General features: G+C 34.2%; 1 protein-coding gene across 1 annotated transcript in view; it reads right to left on the reverse strand.

Annotated features, from left to right (window-relative positions):
* LOC140150987 (uncharacterized) overlaps positions 1–12,061 on the reverse strand; it is a 69,028-nt gene that overhangs the window by 7,759 nt on the left and 49,208 nt on the right. Inside the window, exons 7-10 of the mRNA XM_072173173.1 lie at positions 8,892–9,032; positions 7,044–7,209; positions 5,704–5,794; positions 4,372–4,506 (exon numbers count right to left, since the gene is read on the reverse strand). Coding sequence (XP_072029274.1) covers positions 4,372–4,506; positions 5,704–5,794; positions 7,044–7,209; positions 8,892–9,032 — 533 coding nt within the window. The remainder of the gene's footprint in view (positions 1–4,371; positions 4,507–5,703; positions 5,795–7,043; positions 7,210–8,891; positions 9,033–12,061) is intronic.

Raw genomic sequence — 12,061 nt, forward strand, 5'->3', positions numbered from 1 at the left:
TGTATCAAATACCACCTAACTGTATCAAAAATGTATCAAAAGTGTATCAAATTTGAACTTAGTTCATTTTGTCCATGCTTGTGGTGTATCAAAAGTGTATCAAATTGAACTTTGCAGTTTTTTAGTGTATGTAAAGTGTATCAAAGTGAACTTTTTGGTGCTAGATGTATATCAAAAGTGTATCAAATTGGACTTAGTCAAATTCTGGCTGCATACAGTGTATCAAAAGTGTATTAAATTGGACTTTGCCTGTTTTTTTTAGTGTATGTAAAGTGTATCAAATTGAACTTAGTTAATTTTTGGTGTCTAGAGGTATATCAAAAGTGTATCAAATTGGACTTAGTCAAATTCTGGCTGCATACAGTGTATCAAAAGTGTATTAAATTGGACTTTGCCTGTTTTTTAGTGTATCAAAAGCGTATTAAATTGGACTTAGTTTATTTTGGGTGGCTAGAGGTATATCAAAAGTGTATCAAATTGGGCTTTCATAAACTGACCTTTTGTAGTGTATCAAAACTGTATCAATAACTGATCACATGTCTAGATAATGACTCATCATTTTCAAATTTGCCCATGTGGCATGTATGCAGTTAACACCAGGATTTGCATTTGGAAATGTACTGTATTTTAGAGCAAATTATGGTGTTTTATTTATCATGATGAAGATACAAACATGCTTGTAGACTGCACATTAGGTTACAATGTAGTTGTAATCAGGGACTGTGATTAAAGAGGAAATATCTGACTTTGTTCTGATAAGGTAAGCTTACTATATATTATATATAGGGCCTCAATGTATATGTATTAAGCATGAATATAGCACATGCCTGTATAGTAGATGTTATTGGTAGCCTTTTTGTCTCTTTATTGAGGGTAACAACTTCAGTGACAAGCACTGCATTCCAAGCAGGCCCTCTGATGTATGTATGTTCCATTTTGGTTGGGTTTTGCTTCTTTTTTGCAAGACTTTCTCACACGTTTATCCTATTGCATTGTAATTTTGAACGTTGATAGGGGAAAGTGCATTGAGCTGCTCCGTGATGGGGGAAAGTGCTAGAGGTCAGCATTAGCAGTAGAGGGCAGTGTTGAATTTGAGCTTGATTAGACTAATTTCAAAATTTGACCTTTGACCCCTTCACTTTGGGGTCATTAATGTTTGCAAATATGTTTAGATCATGTAAGGATAATTCTTGTTGAATTTGAGCTTGATTGGACCAATTTTGAAATTTGAAAAACTGTATCAAAAGTGTATAAAAAACTGTATCAAAAGTGTATCAAAACTGTATCAAAAGTGTATAAAAAACTGTATCAAAAGTGTATCAAAAAACTATCAAAAGTGTATCAAAAAAACTATCAAAAGTGTATCAAAAACTGTATCAAAAGTGTATCAAAAAACTATATCAAAAGTGTATCAAATAGCATGTATCAAAAATAGGGCGGTCCCGCTGGCCAGCATTAGAATTGGAACGCTGATTTGATACAGTGACACATTTGATACACTTTTGATATAATTATGTATAAAATGTGTATAAAATGAAAGGATAAGAATTTCAATGCTAATTTGATACAGTTTAAATTGGGCGCTGATTTCATACAGTGACATATTTGATACACTTTTGATATAATTATGTATGAAATGTGTATGAAATGAAAGGATAAAATTTAAACGCTAATTTGATACAGTTTAAATTAGAACTCACATTTGATACAGTAATATATTCGATACACTTCTGATATAAATTATGTATGAAATGTGTATGAAATGAAAGGATAAAAATTTCAACGCTAATTTGATACAGTTTAAATTGGAACCCTGATTTGATACAGTTACATATTTCATACACTTTTGATATAATTATGTATGAAATGTGTATGAAATGAAAGGATAAAATTTGAATGCTAATTTGATACAGTTTAAATTGGGCAGCTGATTTGATATAGTTACATATTTCATACACTTTTGATATAATTATGTATGAAATGTGTATGAAATGAAAGGATAAAACTTTCAACGCTAATTTGATACAGTTTAAATTGGAACCCTCACTTGATACAGTAACATATTCGATACACTTTTGATATAAATTATGTATGAAATGTGTATGAAATGAAAGGATAAAAATTTGAACGCTAATTTGATACAGTTTAAATTGGAACCCTGATTTGATACAGTAACATATTCGATACACTTTTGATATAAATTATGTATGAAATGTGTATGAAATGAAAGGATAAAAATTTCAACGCTAATTTGATACAGTTTAAATTGGAACCCTGATTTGATACAGTTACATATTTCATACACTTTTGATATAATTATGTATGAAATGTGTATGAAATGAAAGGATAAAATTTGAGCGCTAATTTGATACAGTTTAAATTGGGCGCTGATTTGATACAGTTACATATTTCATACACTTTTGATATAATTATGTATGAAATATGTATGAAATGAAAGGATAAAAATTTGAGCATAAATTTGATACAGTTTAAATTGGAACCCTCATTTGATACAGTAACATATTCGATACACTTTTGATATAAATTATGTATGAAATGTGTATGAAATGAAAGGATAAAAATTTGAACATAAATTTGATACAGTTTAAATTGGAACCCTCATTTGATACAGTAACATATTCGATACACTTTTGATATAAATTATGTATGAAATGTGTATGAAATGAAAGGATAAAAATTTGAATGTTAATTTGATAGTTTAAATTGGAAGCTGATTTGATACAGTTACATATTTCATACACTTTTGATATAATTATGTATGAAATATGTATGAAATGAAAGGATAAAAATTTGAACATAAATTTGATACAGTTTAAATTGGAACCCTCATTTGATACAGTAACATATTCGATACACTTTTGATATAAATTATGTATGAAATGTGTATGAAATGAAAGCATAAAAATTTGAATGCAAATTTGATACAGTTTAAATTGGAACCCTCATTTGATACAGTAACATATTCGATACACTTTTGATATAAATTATGTATGAAATGTGTATGAAATGAAAGGATAAAAATTTGAGCATAAATTTGATACAGTTTAAATTGGAACCCTCATTTGATACAGTAACATATTCGATACACTTTTGATATAAATTATGTATGAAATGTGTATGAAATGAAAGGATAAAAATTTCAACGAAAATTTGATAGTTTAAATTGGAACCCTCATTTGATACAGTAACATATTCAATACACTTTTGATATAAATTATGAATGAAATGTGTATGAAATGAAAGGATAAAAATTTCAATGCTAATTTGATACAGTTTAAATTGGAACCCTGATTTGATACAGTTACTTATTTGATACACTTTTGATATAATTATGTATCAAATATGTATGAAATGAAAGGATACATTTCATTTGATACTTTTTGATACATTATCTTGGCATTTGATACACTTTTGATATGTATAAAATGTGTATGCAATGTTAATTTGATACAGTTTTGATACATAAAAGTGTATGAAATGAGGGTTCCAATTCAAAGCCTTTTATTTCATACATTTTTCATACGTATCAAAAGTGGTGTATCAAAAGTGTATCAAATTTCAGCCAGGGAAGGTATAAAACTAAATACCTGATTACCTGAAGTAAAATAAAATAAGAATAAAAAAGCCAATCAAAATTCGGATTTTTTAGAACAAGCATATAAATTTGCTACTGAAGTGGGCAAATGGTATATAGATGTCAAAGCAAAAATGATAAAAACAAAATCTGACATCAAAATGAAGATGTATAAAATAAAAATATGTCCATACTTTTATTACATAAATGAAGCTTTCGAATGTGGCATGACACTGAAAAAATAGTACTGTAGAATTCCACCTACAAGCATATATGCCTTTGAGTTTGATCAACTATATTACTGATACAGGCAGCTGTACAAACATGTATTATTGTAAGACCAATCTCTTGTAATGTGTTTGTAGAGGGTTTCTGTCTTCCGTCTTTCTTTAAAAAAAACCCAATTATGCTTGTAAATGCAATTCTACAGTATGATTGTAGATCGTCTGGTGATGCAGTTAGAAAATACATTTTTTACAGAAAAATCTCAAATAATGGCTGCAATCACAGTCAATTGGCTTTAATTACAAACAATTTGCTGCATTACTTCTTTAACCTTCTGGACACTACTGGTCATCTAACATTCTGATTGGTTGATAACTTGAAATGCTCATTTCAATTGCCAATTAGGACTAAGCTTTAAACTATTTATGGTCAAACTAGCATTTGCAGATAATCTTATTAATACCCTCCTTGATTGGTTCAAAATTGGACACAATATTCATTTTGGCCAATCGGCAGGTAGTTCTCATGGGGTTGATTTCACTCAAACATACCCTTCTACGAATCTGGAATGAATAAGCCTTGCCATTGTCCGTGTCATGACAGAGGGCAGGTAACACCATAAGTTCTGCATCACCACCAGCATCCACCGATACCACGCTGTTCAACCAGTCTGACACATCAGCACCCTACAAAATACAAAATTGGAGTCAAATTTTCGAAGAAAAAAACCCAAAAAAATCTGAAAAATCACAAAAAAATAATATAAAACACTACTGGAGTAAACATTTACACAACACACAACAAACGGGCGTAGTGAAAAACTACTGGAAAAAATATCACACATTTTTTTAAATACCTTTTTTAAACTACAGGTTGAAAGGGGATCATAAATATTCTTGAAGGTGAAGAAATATGATTTTTTTTGTGTGTGCCGGAGAGACCCACTGTAAATTCCCATTCCAATTTGTAGCAAGAAAGGCTGTTTTTTTTCATTTGAAGACATGGATTATTAAAAAAAAATAATAATAAAAACGCATTTCGCATTTATTTATTTATTTATACTTTCTTTAAGCAGGGTAATCCCATCAATGAAAACACTGATCTTCCTGGGGGCCCTGCAAAGCATTTGACCTGCTATGGTTTTTTTTTTTGCCTAACAAAATTAGTTAAAGTTATTCTTTTGTGGCTCAGAAATGTATCAATCACGCAACAACACCATTTCAAAGTACTGAATAATATCTTCTTATCCAGAAGGTGATCAGAGGAAGACATGGTTGATTGGCCCTGATATAGATTTGCACAGTACTTCCCCCCATGAGCCAGATCGTGTTACATTAGGTTTTAACATCATTTACTGGTGGTTACACATTAGGGTTGTGTGTGCAAAGAAGGAGTTAAAGGAGTATTCCGTGATCCTAGCATCCTCTTTTTATGATATTTTTCAGTAGATATCCACAAAAAAGCTTATTCGAAATTTCAGTTGATTCCGATTTTGCGTTTATGAGTTATGCATGATTATGTGTATTACACTGCTCCATAGACAATGTGTTGTAATTTCGTTCTGGTATACCAGAACAAATTCAAATTTCACGATATCTTTGCTAAACGAAATAATCTGCAAGAATTTTTTTTGTACATAAACATTATGCAGCCAGAGGTGTCCAGTGATATAAAAATCTCAACTTTTTTTGAACAAGTGGGGGATGATGCTGTGGATCACGAAATGCCCTTTTAAGAGAAAACATGAGTTTCTTGTTTAACCCTTGGCCCGTAACCAGGATTTCTCCCACTTTTTTACATATTTTCCCTAAAAAGTGCATGCCTATTGGCTAAGGGCCTGATCAACACAGGTTATATAAATCAAAGAAATGTACTTCACTTACCCATACACAACTTTGGTGCATTGTTGTTGGGAAATAACTGTAACCAAAATATCCACATTCGTGGTAGGCTACTAAACTGTAGTAACGATGTCTGAAATACAAGCAAACAAATCCATTTCCATTATAAAAGAGGAGAAATGAAGCTCAGACAAACTGGCATATTAAAAGGAGAGGAAAAATCAGAACCGTTCGGATTCGAACCAGCGCGCACCCACGATTACATGTCGTTGAGTTCACCACCACACGCCACAACAGCTCATGGCAGATCTGCCGGCGAATTGAGGCGAAAAGAGGAGAATCACATATTAACATGGATCATGCAGGGTCAGAGAAAACATCTTACACTTCCCACAATGCATTTCTCCCATTTCAATTGTCTCTACTGATTTGCTATCTAGTGCAACATGGGTCGAAGGTGGCAAAATGTACCACAATGATCTGAGCACATCCAAATATTGCAAAATGTTGATTTCTTGACTAGGCCAAAAAAAAAAAAAAGGTTTGTCTCAAAGCTCACAAGAAATTTAAAAACAAAAGACTTTTTTTCATGGTATTTTCATGGTATCTGGAAAAACTAAAAAAAATTTTTTTTTTTGAAATAAAAAAATTTCCGCACTCTCACACAAAAGTGCTACCCACCGCGTCCGACCACCTCTGAAATGCACCCTTAATGGCGAATTTTCACATAACCAAATTGCACCCCTTAATGGCGAAACACATGCAAAATCCTACCCTAAATGGCGCAGCACAATGCAAAAACCATACCCTAAATGGCGTCAACTGAGAAATATCTAATTTATACCCTAAGTGGCGTAAACAGGAAAATTAACTAATTTGATATCCAAGGTGTCTTTTTGATGTTGCAGACCTATAGATACTAAAGAAAACATGCACAAAGGTAATAAGAATCAATTAAAAAGTGGTGATTTTCATCAAATTAGTGCAAACTCACTCAAACAATAATATTACTAACCCTAAACGTCTAAAGGATTTGGCTGAAAAAGGACCCCTAAATGGCGATGCCTTCTGAAAAAGTACCCCTTTTTCAAAAAGATGTCGACGACGCTGTGTGGTGAAAAACATACCCTTTTAGGCGTTTTTCTTGGACGCGGGTGCGTAGCAAGTCAAGTAGTGGCAAGGCATTAGCCAGAGGGGTGTCTTTAGGGTGTCCAAAATGGTCAAAAATACCTTATTCTACAAAATCAGGGTGTCCACTTCCTATTCACTCCATTATAAAAATCAGAATTTTAGGGTGTCCAAATTGAAAACAGGGTGTCCAAATGACACCTAGACACCCCTCTGGATAATACCTTGCGTGTTAATCAAGACTGCATACTTACGGACAGTGGCTGTTGTCAACGGATGCGAAGCAGCCAGGCCAATGAGAGAGCCACTTACACTCAATGTACAGATTGACCATATACGTCATGATTGGGTACCCTGTGTCTCTCAGATCCCAAAACTGAACACGTTTATCAGTGCACACAGTAGCTATGTAGTTGGGATCTGATAGAAATGAATGGGAAATTAATTGAAAGAATAGAATTATAACATGTATCACGACTAAAGAGAAGATACCAAACTCTATCAATATAACTGCAAGGTTTAAAACAAATAAGACTGCCCAGACATATAATTCAAGAACAACTTGATCATTCTCTTGTTTAAAAGTGTGCATCGTATACGGATTGCTAAGTTATAGAGGCCGTCAGCCTTTTCTGTGGGATCTGCCATCTTGTGGGTATTGCCGTTCTGCATGTCATGCGTTAGACATTACGCCCCCGATTACGCGGAAGTCGCAGTGCGTGACTCGCCTCTTCAGTCAAGCGTCAATGCAGTGATCTTAGCAACAAGGCACTCCGTACCCACAAGATGGCGGCATTGACGTCACAATGACTACCTCTATACTAAGTTGCGCATCATGAGTGCTGATATTTGTTCCTTGCAAACATATTCACTTGATAATACAGCCATTAATACTGGTATTATATGTCTTGTTCTTCTTTTTCTACAGACTTTTGTTGAATTAAAAACATCTAATACCTTTACCAAGTCAACTTGATTTACAAGAAATATTGGTATATGTGACACGATCTGGTCCATGGGGGCCAAAGGCAGGAAATTTCAAACTGAGATAAAGGTAAAAATAAGGAGTAAAAAAACAATAAAATACAAAAGAAACTAGACATCAAAAAACTTCATAACTTTAGGACCAAGTATGCTAGACCTTTGGTGTTTTCAGTAAATGATAGCCTATTGTATGTATAATGTAATAATTACAGTAACTCAATTTTCAAAAATACCTCCTTTAGCCCCCATGGACCAGATCATGTCACATATTAAGTTAGTATTCATTTACACTTGACCGAAACGTAATGGTCTATCGGAGTAGATTTGCCTGATTGTGACTATTCAGTACACTCTAGATAATGAAGTTTCTACAGTCTACAGATGCATCAGATAAGTCAGAAAAAATAGTAAAAACTTTGATGATACTGTTTCTCAAAAGGTTATTGCAAAGTTTATCTGGTATCATTAACACAATTGACCTTTTCAGTAAATCCTATAATTCCTTGCATTATTTCGCAGATGTCGTCATTTGACGTCACACCAACTTGCAATGTGCAGTGGCGATCTTTGCTAAACGATGTGAGCATCAACGTGACGTCAAATGACAACATCTGGGGCCTAACCGCAATGAATTATGGGATTTACCGAAAAGGTCTATTGAGCCCAACAACATTGCCACAGAACTTCACATTACTATGCTTAGTAGAGTAAAATGTGATAACAAAAATAATAAAATATATCGTCGCTGGGCAGGAAAAACCCCATAGGTGTATTTAACCTCTAAAATCAAAACCTCATGTAGTAAAAATGGGCCAATGACAAAACCTCATATGTAGAAAATTCATGTTGAAATTTACAATAGACACAAAAAATGAACAATTGGTTAAAAACAGTTCAGTTTATTACGCAAAAAGAGTCACTCGTTTTGAAACTTTAGTTATGCAGAGACGCAATCTTTTTGAACTAGACTACTGTTTGATTCGCTGTGATTTCTGCTTGAAATGGAGGTGACCAAAAATTACACATGAGGTTTTAATATAGTACCCACTTTTTACATATGAGGTTTTGCATTTGACCTTTGAATTTACATGAGGTTTTTCCTGCCCATGAATGTTTACCTAGTGGACACCATGCAAAGGATCTGATCACAGCATCACACAGGCTAAAGACTTGAGTTGGATAGAGAATTTTGCCATCTGTTGTATTACTCATTTGTAAGAGTGATGAGGTAGTGCACAAATTCCACAATGCTACTGTACCTGCACAGATAACATTGAAAAAAAAAATTAATATCTTGTAAATTATACTTGGCTTTTTCTGCCTCCGCAGGAGGTAGTATGCTTTGAAATTGACACCTAAAATGCCGCACATTGCGCGGCATGTAGGCCGATTGTACAAATTTATATTCCGACAAGTACTCTCATTTCCGCCCAATATCGAGAGCCCAATATATATCCCCCACCTCTCTGCGCCATACATAAATTCGCCTATCGCCATTTCCGAATGTTCAAAAAGGTAATCACGCTTCCTCAGCATGTGCAATAAATTAGCATTAAAATTAATCTTATTCTATAGGGATTCTAGAAACACCTAGCACGTGGCGACAATGGTGTGGATATATCAAGTTCATGAATTATGCATTAGAATTTTTTCAAACTCATATGTTGTATAATTGAAGACCGAATTAAAAAGACTAGCTTGCGATGCCGTCCTGTAAACCAGACCAAAAATGCCATACTGCGCAGGTCAGCAACCAATCACGGCGCGCCTTTGTCATGACGTCAGACGCAAACTAGTCTTTTTTAATTCGGTCTTTAATTATTAGGTTGTAGCCTCAGCGCTCATTAGCAGCTTTATCGTTGAAGACAAGTTGGAAAACCGTTATGCTGTGACAATGGGAATACACATCAAACAAGGTTTAATTTCATGATTACATGAAATCTGATTATCAATGGAAAAACTTTGGCTGGAGAAGTTGAAGCTGACGTTCATGGCGACACTTTGGATGTGATAATTTGACATCATGGATTGTTTTGTGCAAAATTTGAGGTATTTTTGTGCCATTTAATACGCGGTGAGTCAGCAGGCCGACTGGCATGCAGGCTAGGCTCGACTAGGCCGCAATCATCGTGCATGCGTGTCTACATCATAATAATAGGTTGAAATGACGGGATTGAAAAGACCGGCTAGCTATTTGATTTCTCTGCATATGATACGAGATGTATGTGCTGTGCCGTGTTCAACGTACAAACGGCATGTCATGATCATGATGATGTTTCATTTGAACTGCAATGTATGGTATGATACGCCTAGCCGCGCCTATGGCCGGCTTCATTGCTGTTCAAATACATGTACTAAAGTATTGCAATTTTATTGCGTTGATATAATTCGGAATAATTTGTTTTAAAGTATTTGCTTCCCTAATTCCCATGCGAGGTTGGTCATGTTGGTGGTATGTAGGCCTATGTCAGTTTTTTACATTCTACTGAGTACTGTTGCAATATTTTTGCATGCATACCCATGTTCGTTTCAAGACTATGACTGAGAAATTTGCTTTTTGTTTGTTAAGATAAAAATAAAAATAAAATGCAAGAATCATCTTTCCCCACACAATACCTCTTACAAACAAGGTGTTGATATTGGCACTTTAGATGCAAAACAAAGCACAAATGAAGGAAAGAAAACAAAACAATAATGTTTTTGATTTTTTATTCAATTACACATACAAAAAAGTAATGGCCTATGAAAAGACCCCCCTAAATATAATAATATTAATATTATTTTAGTCCTGAATACAAAATATAATAAACAAGCATAAAATAATCTGATACGAAAATTTGTTACTCTGAAACGTTACAATCGTAATTTTCAGTCAAAAAATCCACAAGAAATGACTCTTGATACAACTTAGGCCTAGGCCTATATTTAAAAAACAGAAACGGCTGCCTGCATCTGGAACTCTTCATATCTGAAAGTTTGAAGGTCTTATTTCATACATCAGAATTATTTCCATGATTGCAAGATGGCTTTAGGTGACCGTGGCCCTATTGGCTAATGCACAAATTTAGATTTTCTTTCTATTTAAATAATACTATAGTATGTTAAAGCTTATGCCCTGTAGATTACATTCGGTTCTTGAGATATGGCCTGTCAAAATGGCCAATGAAACCAAAACAAAAAATTGGCAACAACTTTCTTTTTATTTTCTATATTTTTGACAAGTCCAGTTGCCAGATGATTTTCTAATTACATGCACGAATTATGCAAAGTAAAGATTTCAGATAACCACATACAATTAAAAGAGCTATGGCACTGAGGCATGGTACATGGGTAGAACACACACTATACTACAAAATTACGATTGCGTTTTGGCAAATTTCAATTTGCATAATTAATTAGGGCCACTTATTAGAAAAGTTGATTAGGGCCCTAATTAATTATGCAAATGGAAATTTGCCAAAGGCATCCATGGGTTTTATATCTTATTTTGTAGCCGATCTGAACATTTCACTTTGTATAATTCTTGCATATATAATTAGAAAATAAGGCCTACCTGACAACATTGCATAACAAAAATAAAAGAAAGTTGTTGCCAACTTCTTGGTTACGTGCCATTTTGACAGGCCATATTTTGGTAACCGAATATCCGATTAAAATAACATTTTCAGTCTTGTAATCAGGAGAGAATGGGCTCACATATTTCAATCCAATAGCGTTACCTTAAAGCTAGCATTATAAGTGTCTCCTTAACTAATAACAAAAGGTGCCCACTGGTATCTTGGAGGCATTGTCTTTTTTAAAGACATTTCTTGTTTCAGTTCTTTTCTTTTTTTACACTATAGTTTGGCAGTCAAGTTAGCTCAATCGATAAGGCGTTTGACTATGGTGCAAGAGGTTGCGGGTTCGAACCCTGGCTGTGCCTGGTACGCTCTCGTGGAAAAATTGAGTTAGCTTAAATTCCCCTGGACAAGGAACTCACTGCTAATTTCTCGTTGTAACCCGCACGAAACTCGGGGAGCTGATCCTGGTTGCAAAGGTTATTTTGTGGAATGTCTAGGGTGTGCGCTCTTGAAGCTGCAAAGTCCCTGAATTGTTGTTTAATGGTTTATGGAATGATGTGGGGCCATAGTGGTCAGCGACAACCTGTAAAGTGTGCTGAGGCTTGTGGATCAATGTCTAGGCGTTGTGCCTGTGCGTAGCGCACTATAAATTACTGCGCTTTTTTTAAAACCAAATCTTCATACTAAATTAAGATTTGAAAGTCTGATCAAACAAACCTACATACCAA

This window comes from Amphiura filiformis, chromosome 4 (assembly GCF_039555335.1).
Source record: "Amphiura filiformis chromosome 4, Afil_fr2py, whole genome shotgun sequence".
In the NCBI taxonomy this organism is placed as follows: domain Eukaryota; kingdom Metazoa; phylum Echinodermata; class Ophiuroidea; order Amphilepidida; family Amphiuridae; genus Amphiura; species Amphiura filiformis.